General features: G+C 34.6%; 1 protein-coding gene and 1 long non-coding RNA gene across 4 annotated transcripts in view; one reads left to right on the top strand and one right to left on the bottom strand.

Moving 5' to 3' along the window:
• LOC121241091 overlaps nt 1-11,274 on the bottom strand; it is a 36,005-nt gene extending 24,731 nt beyond the window's left edge. Inside the window, exon 1 of the long non-coding RNA XR_005935657.1 lies at nt 11,214-11,274. This is a non-coding gene — a long non-coding RNA (uncharacterized LOC121241091). The remainder of the gene's footprint in view (nt 1-11,213) is intronic.
• LOC121241090 (UBP1-associated protein 2B-like) lies at nt 7,847-11,892 on the top strand. Of its 3 annotated transcripts, XR_005935656.1 has the most exons (3): nt 7,847-9,444; nt 10,256-10,332; nt 11,579-11,892. XR_005935656.1 is itself a non-coding variant. In XM_041138700.1 (2 exons), exon 1 carries the CDS (start codon nt 7,990-7,992, stop codon nt 9,442-9,444), a length of 1,455 nt encoding a protein of 484 aa, XP_040994634.1. In that variant the 5' UTR covers nt 7,847-7,989; the 3' UTR covers nt 9,445-9,455; nt 11,579-11,892. The 3 variants fall into 3 exon arrangements, 2 of the variants coding, with proteins under 2 accessions (XP_040994634.1, XP_040994632.1); XM_041138700.1 differs by lacking the exon at nt 10,256-10,332 and having other exon boundaries at nt 7,847-9,455; XM_041138698.1 differs by lacking the exon at nt 10,256-10,332.
• Nucleotides 11,893-13,995: the final 2,103 nt, after the last annotated feature.

Below are 13,995 nucleotides of genomic sequence, written 5' to 3' on the forward strand. Positions count from 1 at the left end.
CACTACTCAGAGTATCATTATTGGTTTGGCCAAATTCATCTTCAAAATTTAACTAATATCACACTTTTTTACATTTATCAATTATATTTAAATTCAATCTCTACATTGGATTAGCCATTTACTCTCTATATAATAATAAAATTTTATTATTTAATTTATTTGTATCACATTTTATAATTCTACGAATTTAATATTTAATAATAATTATATTATCATTAACTTATCATTATAATTAACTTAATAATTAATATTCTAATTAATATTAACTAATTAATTTATTTTTATCACATTTTATATTTAATAATAATAAATCGAACCAAATTTCTTAATTACAAAAAATACCTACATATTTTGTGAGATGAGTGAGAATTGAATATTTTAATATTAGGCTAACCTACTGTTCACCTACAAATTTGGAGAATCATTGTAGTTGAAGTTTAAAATTTTATAGAAATACCTAATCCAATGTAGTATTTTTTGGCACATATTAGATAAAGTTTAGCTATCATTCGACTTTGGCCAAGCCAATGAGGATGCTCTCAAACATAACACTTTTCAATTTCTCTTTCATACTTTTTTTATTTAATTATTATAACTTTTCTAAACTTTCGTATAAAACACAAAAAACAATTCAAACTTTTTTAAATTTTAAAATAAAAATTATATTAAAAAATTATATATTAACAATATTTTAACTTTATAATATTTTTGTTCTCATTTTTTTCTCTCCTTTTCTAAATCTCAATAAAAATTTTAACTCAAACTATTTCACTCCTATTCACAAATTATCTTACTATTATTCACAAATTTTTCATTTCATCTCATCTATCCAAAAGAGACCTAAAATTCTTCAAACCAAGGAAACTCTAGGAAATTATGAATTGAACCCACCCTAAAATCAAACAAAATGTCAGATTTGATGAAACCCACAAAAGAAATCTCAAATCCGTGGAAACACAAATGAAATTACCTTTTGTAGCTCTTCAGAGTCTTGAAAAAGACTCAGATGCGTGAATATGGTCCTTGGGTCCTCTTCTACACAGCAGATGGAGAAGACTCCATAACAACAACCCGTTTCGTTTTCTTCATCAGCGCAAAGAAAAACAGAACCCATTCCCTTTCCCGCTCATGTTTCTCGTCCCTCTCCCGCCCAAAACGCCCAAAATCTCTTGATGCGTTAGAACACCAATGCGTGAAACAAACCATTTCATTTATCTGACATCGTGGGCGTGCGTGTCTAATGCACAATTAAGACAGTAGATTTTAAAAAGTTATAATGATTAGTTAATAATGAGATGAAATAGTTAAAGATTTAGAAATGAAAAGTATTTTGTATTTGATTTATATTTGGGAAGAAAATATGAAAAATTTTTAAAATATATGAGAATACTTGAAAATAGTTGTATTGGCAAACATAAATCTATAAAAATTATTTTTAAAACATAAATGATATTTACAGTTATAGATTGTGTAAGCGCCAATACTCCTATTGAAAAAATGAATAAATATGAGATCTACATGAAAAATCTATTTTTTTTAATGATAGACCTCATTTTTCAAAGGTAATACACGATTATTGTACAACCCAAAATTATTTAGCACGAGCCTATAACCAGCGCAATGCGCGGATTGTAACTGTAAATAGTTCATTATATATAATCACTATCATAACTATTAAAAAAAATATATAACAAATATATATAAAATGGAGCATGCATATATAAAAGAGTTCTTCACTTTACCAATAAATATTTTATGGTCAATTTACAATATTAGAAATGTAATATATATCTATATATATATATATATATATTATTGTTCAATTAAAAACAATATAAAATAGATACAATTAGTATGAGACACAATTGTATATTTATATTTTACATCTATAAAAATTATATTTTAAAATATTATATCAATCTACTATTTTTTCTGTATTTTTCTCCTCTTGGATGCAGCCTGTGTTTTATGATTCTATTCCTCTATGTTTTATGCTGAATTTTATAACTCTAAATAGTTCATTAATATACATAATCACTACCACACTATTAATAAAATGTATATCAAATATATATACATTTTATTAATTAGCTAGCATATATAAAACAGTTCACTTTACCAATAAATATTTTATGGTCAATTTACAATATTAAAAATGCAATATACATATGTGTGTATATATATATATATATGGTTGTTCAATTTAAAACAATGTAAAATAGATAGAATTAATATGAGACACGATTATTCAATTAATATTTTTTCTAGATTTTTCTCCTCTTGGATGATCATGTAGCCTGAGATTTATGATTGAACAATGAGAACTAAAACCATTATAATATAAAATCTGATAGAAAATATGATTAAATACCAAATCGTATAATTTATTGTTACATTTTCAATTGACTTTGATTCTATAAATTCGGGATCAAATATTCGTTGAATTGTGCAATTTTTTTGTCCATATTTTAAGTTGTACTCATCAAGTCATAGTAGAAAGATGCATTCTTTGACAACAATGAGGCCGTATATTTATGATAGATTAGGCCGATTGCATTAATCAAATCGATATGTCTATCTGTTTATAATATATATGTGTGTGTGTATATATATATATATATATATATATATATAATATTGTATGTATGTATGAAATTCCTTTCAACACTTGGAAAAAAAAAATTGCAGAGCAATTAAAGCATACCAACCAAAAATAATAATAAATTAAAAGTTGTGGGATCAGTATCATGCAGACGATTATGGTGAACGTGATCATGAGAACCGCCAAAATGAGTTCGAGTTCATGGATTCCTCGTCAGTTTTCATACCAATTAAGTACAGCAGAAAATTTTTGGCCCCATATTTACTTACTATTCAATCGAACAACTTGAAGGTTGTGTGAAATCTCGTGTTTTAGTTTCTGTTTGTGCACTATATATATATATATATATATGTATGTATGTATGTTTGCCTATCAATTGAAGACTTTCTAAGACCAAACTTGCATTGATTTAAAAATAATAATAATAAAGAAATGACACAGTATTGGAACTAATTCAGAAAGAGTGATTCTACACATAAACACATCTATCAACTTGTTTTTAGAATAAGAAATACCAATACATTTGCATGAAAACAAAAATATCATTCTAGAAAATAATAAATCACTAACCCTTACAGGATCTGAAACCAAAATTCTGGAGATGAAGTCACGTCACCTCCACAACTGAAACACAGTTTAATGCAGAAATATACAGTGGCTTGGCGTCGTGGTCGAAATGGCATTGATTTGAGAGAGAGCGAGAGGACAAGAAAGTGAAACAAAGAAATGTAACTTTCCAAAATATCTATGATTAAAAGAGTGAAAGAAAGAGAACTGCTTCATATTTGCCGCTTCAATTACTCTGGTTGCCTCTTCGGTATATTTTTTTTACAACGGTTGCCTCTTCATGTAACGGTTGCCTCTTCAATAGCACTTTATTTTTTATAACGGTTGCCTCTTCCCTTAATATTTCACGGTGCCCACTTGGTGCAACGCTCTCGTTGCACCCTTTCAATTGTAACTCGCCTTTTACCCAGAAACCACGGCAAGTTGAAGGCTCTGTTTTTTACCTACAGAAGCAAAGGATTTTCTGCACTGGAAATAGTGCCTAATTCCCCACCCAATGCGGAGTGTCCAGGCTTATTTCCTATAACCCGCTTACGACCGTTATTTATATATATATATATATCCCACTCGCGTTAAACACAACCAAGATAACTACTCATCAATATATATGCGGAGACCGTGACTAGGTATATATATAATGTATATTATATATATGCGGCATGAACCTTGAATGAGCAGCTTATATATATTTTTGTGCGCGTGAGTGTGTGTCCACGACCCATATATAATATAATATATATATATGCAGAGTGTCCAAGTTCATAAAACACAGTCTACAGGTTTACTACCGTTATATATATATATATATATATCCCACTCGCGTTAAATTTCTCCACTATATCCCACTCACCATGAACTTTCTTTTGGTCCGCGCATTGAGTTTTTATCCTTGAAAAGTTCTGAGAACCGGTGCAATTGTGACGTTCCTATAATGCCCTGTTTTGGTTTCCTAAAACAGAGCGTGTCGCCTCACTTAATGTTGCTTTTACTATTATTTTCCATGCTTTGGATTACCTTCCAATCTTGATTAACATAATAGTTTTGTTTTTGGCCTCCTAAAACAGAGGCTCTCGGTTTGATCGTGGTAATGGTGCAACGGTGACTCCTCTTGTGGGTTCACGGCTGGTTTCGGGTTTCCAACTAAAGGTAGTGGTGGTGGTTATAGTGCGGTGGGGCTTTGGGCTTGATTCCTGTCGTTTACGGTGGTTGCCTTACTGGTTTGGGTGTTAAACGTGCAGCTTGCCGAGATGCTTGCTTCGCTGCACAGTGCGACGGCTTGGTGAAATGGTTTAATACCAAAAATAAACCTGAGCGAGAGCCATGTAGAAATAAACCTTCCATTTCGGGCGCAATGACAAATACCAAAAAACTGAAAGTGTATAATTTAAAACCGAAAGACACGGGATGCATGACATGTTGGAAAAGCCAAACTTGGCTTTTATATATAATAATAGATTACTCTAACGCAAAAGCACGAGTGCTATAGGACTAGTTTCTATCAACTACTCTGAAACAGAGAGATCAAAACTTACTAAAAAAATAAAAATAAATTCCATTATGCCAATATGGCCATTTGCTTTTGCATGAAATCCTTGACTTCTGATAAAAATAAAGATGATTCGAGCGTCTCGATGAAGCCTGGAAATCCATGGACGATATTCAGATAATTCGCTAAGTAGACTTATTTTCCGGATTTCTTTAGCTCCTCATGTTACCTCATCTCCCAGTCCCGCAATGGATCGCATCCTCCAAAGAAAAGAAGCGTGGGAGGGAACCTGAGCCTAGAGATGTCACTAAAGAGGAAGAGACTCGTTGGGGCTCATGAGGAAGGGGACGGACGACCACACAGGAAGAAGGGGACGGACATCCACTCGGGAGGAAGGAGACGGAAGCCCACTCGAAAGGAAGGGCACGAACTCAAGAGGAAGTGGACTCAAGGGCAAGGGGCACTCTCGCTTAGCCTCAGTTAGATGAAACGATTCGCTTCATACATAATGGCTTGTCCACGTAGGGCGTACACGGGGAGTTATTCGGGGACTACGAACACAATTTCTCTCTAACAAGGCCCCGTTTGGATTGTAAGTCTCATCTTATTCCATATTATCTTATCTAATGTTATCTCATCTCAATATCTAAATATTACAAATATAAATATTTTTTTAATTTCAAATTTTCAATTTTTTAATCTAATCATTACAACTTTTTCAAATTTTCAAATAAAATATAAAAAGTAATTTAATTTTTTCTGAATATAAAAAAATTATATTCTAACAATTTTTTAACTTCATAATATTTTTGTTAAACTTTTCTCTCTCATTTTCTAAAATTTCATAAAATATATTAATTTAAACTATTCTACTATTATTTACAAACTATTTAATTATTATTCACCTTTCATCTCATCTAGTCCTTCAAACGAAACTTCAGGGCTCGTTTAATTCATTGATTGTACTCTCGGTTCAAATTTAGATATCTTCTAACAGAAATGTCAGCTTGCATGATTCATCACGAGCAGTCTCTGTTAAGGAAGCGTTATGAATGTTTTGCTACAAGGTCAGACATGGTGTGGTTCAACAAAATGTGACTGACCAATTTCAACATTTAATTGAAACCATAAATTGACATGTCTATGCAGTAGTGCGGGCACTATGTCGACTATCGCGCCAGGTGATTCCACCAACTCAGATGGCTGGGATGATACCTTATATTCAAAGAAATCCCAAACATTATCTATGTTTCAAGATAAATTCTTTTTACACCAGCTACTTTTGTAGGTTAATGAGTAGAAAGTGTAATTTACAAATGTCGTAATGTTATCAATACACGATTTTGAAGTTTATGTAAATTTAACAAAAATATGTAGAAATGTCTTTGTGCAATGGATAGGGTCATGATTGACGCATTTGTGCCGGCTTTAATAACTAATGCATATCTAAATCGATATCATCGGGTTGCCAAAAATATCTTGTGTTTCTGTGATTTTGATATGAAATTCACATTCGTATACACCAGGTGGGGGTTAGAACCCATGATACTAGCGTTTTAATCGATGCGTCAAGATGTTCGGGAAAATTTTTTTCATGGCCTCAAATGATAATTTGCACACATTATTTAATTTGTACCTGCCAAATTTGCGGTAATTTCTGTATAGCATCTTTATAAAAGATTAATGTTCTACTAAATTCTCATGTTATTATTATTTAGTAGATTCTAAATTTTCTTGCACTGAAAGATTTACGTCGTCGTATCCAAGGGTGAGGTACCACAGATCTGAAAGTTATGACAATCGTACATTCCAAAAATATAACGATCTTTTTAATTATCGGCATTCATCTATTCGGAATGTCATTGAACAAACTTTTGGTTTGTTGAAGAGATGTTTTCAAATTTTAAATTTAATGCCCCCATACCTTCCAACTCGGCAATGATATCTTTTTGTTTCATGTTGTATGATACATGGTTTCATTCGCACGGTTATACTTGATGATGAGCTATTTGTGTCATATTGCGATCCCAATTACTACCGATATATGAATGCTGATCATAGCACTAGTAAACAATTTCATGTTCTTGACATGTCGATTGCATCGGCATAAGCGATAATTGCAATCAAGGATGCTATTTTCCTATGTGGGTGCATAGCACTGGGCAACAAAGGAACACCTAATTTTTAACACGATGTAGCAATGTTTTTGTTCATGTTAGCATCGAACAATAGATTTTAAATTGGGGACACTTTATTTACATATATGGATAATTAATGTAGAGATACTATTTTTTATTGAAAATGCATCTGCTGTTGCATCGTAATTAAACTTGAAGTACAACATCGAATATTGATTTTTACGAATTTATTTGTACTAGTGCTCTTACTATTTATCAGAATTTCAAATTAAAATAATTTGGGCATTAAAAAATGTGGGAATGTAGGTTTTTTTTTTATTTTTTTTAATTTTTGTATTGGAAAATTTGCATCATGATAGTTTTTATTTATTACTAAAAATGATGAGTGAAATAACTATATTGCACAGATAAGTGAGTTTTTTTAATTTTTCTCCCGCTGAGTCTACAATTTTTTTACTACTACTTAAATAATATGTAAATAAATAATGGAATAAAGTGTGGGCATGATACTATTATATTTTTATTGATAAGTATTTTATTTTGTTTTTATAAATTTGGAGTAAGAAAAAACTTGCATACAAAAAGTAGGAGAAAATTAATTTTTGAGTTTTGTCATGTACAAGCAAGTTTGCATATCAATTTGTGTATTAATGTTGTTATTGTCTTAATATACTAAATTTAAATTATCACTGTTTTCAATAAAATTTACTTTCTGACCAATCATATTGAATAGATACGCGTATTAGTACGTATAATAGCTTACAATTAAATTTTTTCTTAATTTTTTACATATATTGAGAAAATTTATATTTGATTTATGTTATTTATGAGTAAAAAATTTAAAAAATTAATTATTTAAACATTACAATAACTTTTCAATTATTTATAGAATTCATATCTTTTTCAACTTATTATAAATATATTTAAATTTATATTAATATTTAAATACATCTAAATTCATTTTAAATAAAATTTATAAAATCCACTCCTTCCATCGCAACATATAATTATTTATAAATAATTCAACGCAATCCACCTAAAAACAAAAAAAGACAGCCTTAAAGATTTCAGTCCGATCCGACCCTTTAAAATCCACACAGGGGTCTATTACTCAGTGATGATAGAGTGAACACGCTCCACTGTCCCCTCCCATCTCAAACCCTAAATTAAGAAAGAAATCCCCAAATTTCTCCGCCATGGCCAAGAAGCGCAAGCTGCGACCCTCTGACCCCGAGCCCACCAAAGTCCCCGAAGCCGAGCCACAAGAAGAACAGTCACAGGAGGCAACTGTCCCTGTAGAAGAGGAACAACTCCAATCCGAGCCAGAGCAAATCCAGGGAGGAGACGCGCCCCAGGAGCAACAAGAGGACATGGCTGTGGAAGATTCCAAAGAAGAGGAACACGAGGAGCCCCGGGAAGAGGAACAAAAAGAAGTAGGAGGAAAAGAATTGGGAGGAGAGCAAGAAGAGCACGAAAACCTGGATGCCTTAAAAGAAGCCCAACCCGTAACAGCAAATGGAACCGAGGTAAAAGACGAAGAGGAGGAGGACGACGAAGACGATGACGAGGAACCTGTGGAGAACCTTCTCGAAACCTTCTCGAAGGATCAACTTCTAACCCTCATTAAAAAGGCAGTGGACAAGCACCCGGACTTGATCGAGGGCGTGCGCGAGCTGGCTGACGCCGATCCGGCCCACCGCAAGATCTTCGTCCACGGCCTCGGCTGGGACACCACGGCTGAAAACCTAATCTCTGTCTTTGGCAGTTACGGTGAGATCGAGGATTGCAAGGCCGTCACAGACCGCGTCTCCGGCAAATCCAAGGGCTACGCATTTATCCTTTTTAAGCACCGCAGCGGAGCCCGCAAGGCCCTCCGGCAGCCTCAGAAGCAGATTGGTAATCGCACCACCTCCTGCCAGCTTGCCTCCTCAGGACCCGTCCCAACCCCACCGCCTGTAACCCCTCCGGTCTCGGAGTACACCCAGCGTAAGATTTTTGTGAGCAATGTATCGGCCGAGGTCGATACTAATAAGCTGCTCGACTTCTTTAAGCAGTATGGGGAGATTGAGGACGGCCCATTGGGGCTTGATAAGCAGACTGGGAAGCCTAAGGGTTTCGCTCTTTTCGTGTACAAGACCACAGATAGTGCGAAGAAGGCTTTGGAAGAGCCCCATAAGAACTTTGAGGGGCATACATTGCATTGCCAGAAGGCTATAGATGGTCCTAAACAAAAACATTATCACCAACAACCACCCTTTCCTCATCATCAGCACTCGCATTACCATTCTAGAAAGGAGAAGAATAAGTATTCCTCGGCCGGTGCGAGTGGGCCTGGCCATGGGCATTTGATGGCACCGTCAGGCCCCGCGATAGGGTTCAATCCAACACAGGGACTGAACCCGGTTCTGGGTCAGGCCTTGTCTACATTGCTTGCTACCCAGGGAGCTGGTTTGGGGCTCGGTAATCTGCTTGGTGGTCTTGGTGGCGCCCCTGTGAACCAGGCGGGGCCACCAGCAGGATATGGGAATCAGGCTGGAGGGGGCTATGGGAACCAGCCACTGATGCAGGGTGGATATCAGAATCCACAAATGGGGCAGAGCAGTGCTGTTAGGCCTCACCCGGGCAGCGGTCCACCATACATGGGTCATTAGGTGAGTATCAGGTACATTGGTAGAATCTCTCTCTCGTTTACCTGTACTACTTGTTTACGATCTATTTAAGTTGACAGTATCTTGTGGATTTCGGTTTTGTGATTGTGAAGAAAGAGAATATACCAGCGTAAGCTGTTAATCTGGTAATATGTTATGTAGTTGAGAAATAAAGAAATATAACGTTGTGGGGGTACGTTTCAACAACTTTTTATCCTGCAAATAACTACTGGGATAAGTTGTTTTAATTTCCTTAAAACAGAGTAATTTTGGGACCGTTAAAACTTAGATGTATTGTAATAAAGTGCGTTTGTTGTGATTTTTAAAATGCTTCTAATTGCATTCAATCAGTTATTAGTTTTTGGACTAATTTATAAAATGCACATGAAAACTGTGCCCCCTGAACAGTTTGGATGTTATCTAGTTTTACTTGTATAAATGATTTTCTAAATATGCTAAGTCTGTCTTAATGTTTTCTGGTGCTCTGTAAATTGTGCCTTCCAAAATTCATTGGCTACGGTTGCTAGGCTCTATAAGATCTTTACTTAGGATGTTGGGATGTTAGATTTAATGTCTATATTTAGTAATGTTAATTATTACACTCATGGTCTCATGACTGTAATAGCCTATCGTACTTGATTTAATTTCATGCTACAAGTTCATGTTGCCCTTCTGTTTACCTTAAGGATATAACATTGACTGTTACTGGCTTAGATTTTTGAGGGAGAAGGTGGAGGCTTGAGAAAAAATTGCTCCTGAGAATGCACAATTTTGTCCTCTAGACATTTATTTTTTCCCCCTGAATTGTGTACTGGGAAGGATGAGGATATGTGGAGAGGGGATATATGAGAGGTGTTTATTTGATTCAACCTAGAAACTTGTACAAACCTGGTAAATCTTTTATAACTTGTAAGTCACATTGGTCAAGAATGGAAAGGTAGCTAAACGTTGGGATAGGTCTTTGAATATTGCATAGCAAACTAGAATGTTGTTGGTATTTGTAACTCAGACCTTTGTAGGTGATACTGATAACCTTTCATTTATATGTAGTACTTATGATGGTTCTTGTATACAGTCATCCATGTGCATAAATCAATTGTATTGGTTTGAGGCATGGTCCTCTTAACCCTTGTCATCTTGTTGGTTCAATATGTGGACCGTAGTTGTGTAGGGGACCGTAGTTGTGTAGGTTAAGGATGGAATGTGTGGCAGCTCTCTTCTGCAAGGTAGTGTTCATTGTCTATGTGGCCTTTCCTAATGTTTATGGGATGATAATCATTCTGAGCCCATTGGATGTCTTAGCCTTGTTCCTTTTATTCATGCTTTACGGTCTTGTCTTATACTTACCTGTATCTTGTGTTCAGATTATTGTTATTTGCTTATTCGGGTGTGGTTGAGGTTTATCCGTGCCTCGGTCTCTCACTTGAGGTTATTTTGTGGGGTAAAAGTGATTTTGACATTGCAGAAGTTTATTGACCCATCGTTTCTTCTGACTATTGATCTCTTCATCTTTTCTTATTTACTGACCAGCATGTAGATTTGGTGTCCTGCAGTTACAGCTACTTTACATTTGCATTGAAACACGACTTGTAATAACTCTGCAAGTGCATCTGCTCGGTCTTTTCACATTTTCATTGTTGTCTATATGATTCATACCTCACTAAAGATACTGATCAAGATCTAGGTCCCATATCAGTCCTTAGCATATATAGAAAACCAGATTTTTTTTAACCTGTCATTCTGACCTTATCTAACTCTTTTGGATTTCTCACCTTATTTGCTTTGAATTGGAAAATTGATTCGAGATGTAATATAAATTTTTTGTTTAGTTTTACCTCGCATAGCTGTACATCAATTTTTATTTAGCAATGGCCGTTTCTAAATTTTAACTCCATTCCCAAGATTGCATTCTAACTATTATCAATCCATTATTCCATAATGACATCTAAATCATTTTATTTCAATGCTTCATTTTGCTGCAAAATTAAATTTTAATTGAATAGAATAAGGGATAACACAAGAATGTCTTATGAGCAACTTCTATAATTTTTTCAGTGTTTATTTTTTATGTCCTCTTCCACTGTAAATAGTTGGTTTTGAATTTAGTCTTTTTATGCGTTATGTATTCATTGTGCAGATCCCCTCATAGATGCATCAAATATTTTGTTTTGGACTCTGGTGATTCTTCTGAAGTTCCTGGCACTCTTGCAAACGACATCTTTAAATTTGTGCTGGAAAGATATTATTTGCCTACTAAAAGACCAGAATCTTAAACTTGTATTTTCTTTCTATTTTAGTACTTTTCTCCCCTTCACATATTTTCAAAACAATGTAATATTATTTGTTCCAATATCTTGCTTCCTAAAATGTGTTGGGGTACTGTTATAACTCTTGAGGCAGAGAACATCGTGTCTTCATGATTTTAAGTTTGTTACTAAACACTTTTTTCCCTAATTATTGTTTCCTTGGATTGACAAATTCAAGCATTTGTGGTTACTTTTCTCTTTGACATCATAATAAGCATGGAAACATCTTTTTGGTTACTTGATGAATCATGGTTTGGAAGACATGTTTTGATATTCTTATTTTTCTTAATGTGAGGTTTTCTGATGTTTTAAGATTGCATCCATGTCTTATTTGCATGAATTATCATATTTTGCAATTCGTGTTTGTTTTGGAAAGCGTTTTCTCTCAAGTGGTTTGATGCCACTGCTCTATATGATTATATTGGGTATTGTGAAGCCAGGAAATGCAATTTGGATTGAGATAAGGTAATCAAGATTTCAGTAAATTTTGTGTTTTCTTTTCTCCTTTATGTGCAGTGGAAGTAGCTATAGTTGCAAGACTTCGACAACTATCTCATATTTTCTTATCATGTGCTTTATGTTAGTGTTTTTTTTTTTTTTTTTCTTTTTAATCTCTCATGGAATGATCATTGGAATCATTGGTGCTTTATTACCTTGATAATTGTTTTTTTGACTGGCATTGGGTGTACGGGAACAACATCCCAACTCATCTCGGAGGTGCTTAGACCTTGACAACGATTTACCCGCAAGTGCACTTTGGGTAATTCAAGGGAAAAATACCCTAGTCTGATGGCCCCTAGAGATTGTTTGCACTCAAGCAGATTTGTTAGATGTGGGGGGAGCATGCCCCAAACCTTTACCACTTGATAATTTACAACTATTTTAAATTGCAATCAAGTGAATTTTACAAGGTCAGTGACCATTTTCTTAATTGCTCAACTTCATTTGCATTGAAAGAGTTTCTAGAAAACTTGGAATGAGGTTTGAGCCAAAAATAAACACATTTAATTTATCTGAGCTCTATCCCATAAAAAATGGGGAGCAGAGTGAGGTGGGTTAAGACCCATTGAATTTGCTACATCCTAATGAGTTTATCCCATTCTTTTTAGGATGTTCTAGAGATATCTTTCTTGTTTCCAAGATCTCTTAGATATTTTGCCCCTCCAGACCAAAAAGAAGTCCTACATGTTTTCATGCCTGCCATTGGGTAGATGAGCAGTACTGTTTCCTGTAACATCATCTTACATATGGAAATACTTTCTTTTGGCCATTACATATGCATAGCATTCCGGGAATATGAAACTCTTCTCTGATTTGAGAGGGATGGATTGGCTTGTACAAGCATTGAAACTTTGCAAGGACTTGATGGAGGTGTGCATCTGTAGCATTGATGTTCTGATTGTAGCAACCTACTGATGGATTAGCCAACATCCATGATCTTCCTTGGTGAGAAGCAAAATCCAGCTGTTGCACTAGGAGGTCACGATTAGCCTGTGCCTGTGCCTGTGTGTATTCTTCTGGAATGGCTGTTGATTTTTGGGATCAGATACCCGGGTCTCTTTTAGTTGGGAATTTCCCTGGGTATCAACAAACATCTTTCTGCTGTGGAACTTTTCGAAATAGATTATTGGCGTATTAAAATAGAATTCATTTTACTTTCTAAGTCCTAGGGAACACGAGACAAATTAATAAGTTATGTAATTTTTTGATGGCCGTGTCGTAACTCTCGTAGTTTTTATGCTTTTGAATAGTTTACTTGATATTGTGGATTTTTAGGCAATGATATATTGTTGTTGCCTTATCCTACACTTTTTTGGTCCATCGGAGATCTGCTGGGTGGGTTTCTCAAACGTTAAATACCCATCTGAAAGTAGGATTATTATGTTCCATGCCTTTTTTTTGGGACATCGTGTTTTTTGGAAGAGATTTGCTCTTTTGCTTCTTTGTGTCTTCCGCCTCTTATATTTCTAGCGTATGGAAGGGTAGCATTTAAACATGTCTTGAAAGGTTTGGTAACTTGTTTGTTTGGAAGACTCGCATTTATTAGTGGTTATATAATATTATTTGGTAACGTGGTTCTTTTTAATTGTTTGATATTTTTATTCCCTTTTTATTTTCGTCTTAACATTATCTTTTTAATTTTGTGGCCTTTCTTAACACGTTTTGCCTCAAATGTTTTTACATGTCTCTTGTTGGTTTTTAATGTAGTGACGACTATGACTGGCGAGGAATTGAAATGCCAGTATTG

This window comes from Juglans microcarpa x Juglans regia, chromosome 7S (genome assembly GCF_004785595.1).
Source record: "Juglans microcarpa x Juglans regia isolate MS1-56 chromosome 7S, Jm3101_v1.0, whole genome shotgun sequence".
Taxonomy (NCBI): Eukaryota; Viridiplantae; Streptophyta; class Magnoliopsida; order Fagales; family Juglandaceae; genus Juglans; species Juglans microcarpa x Juglans regia.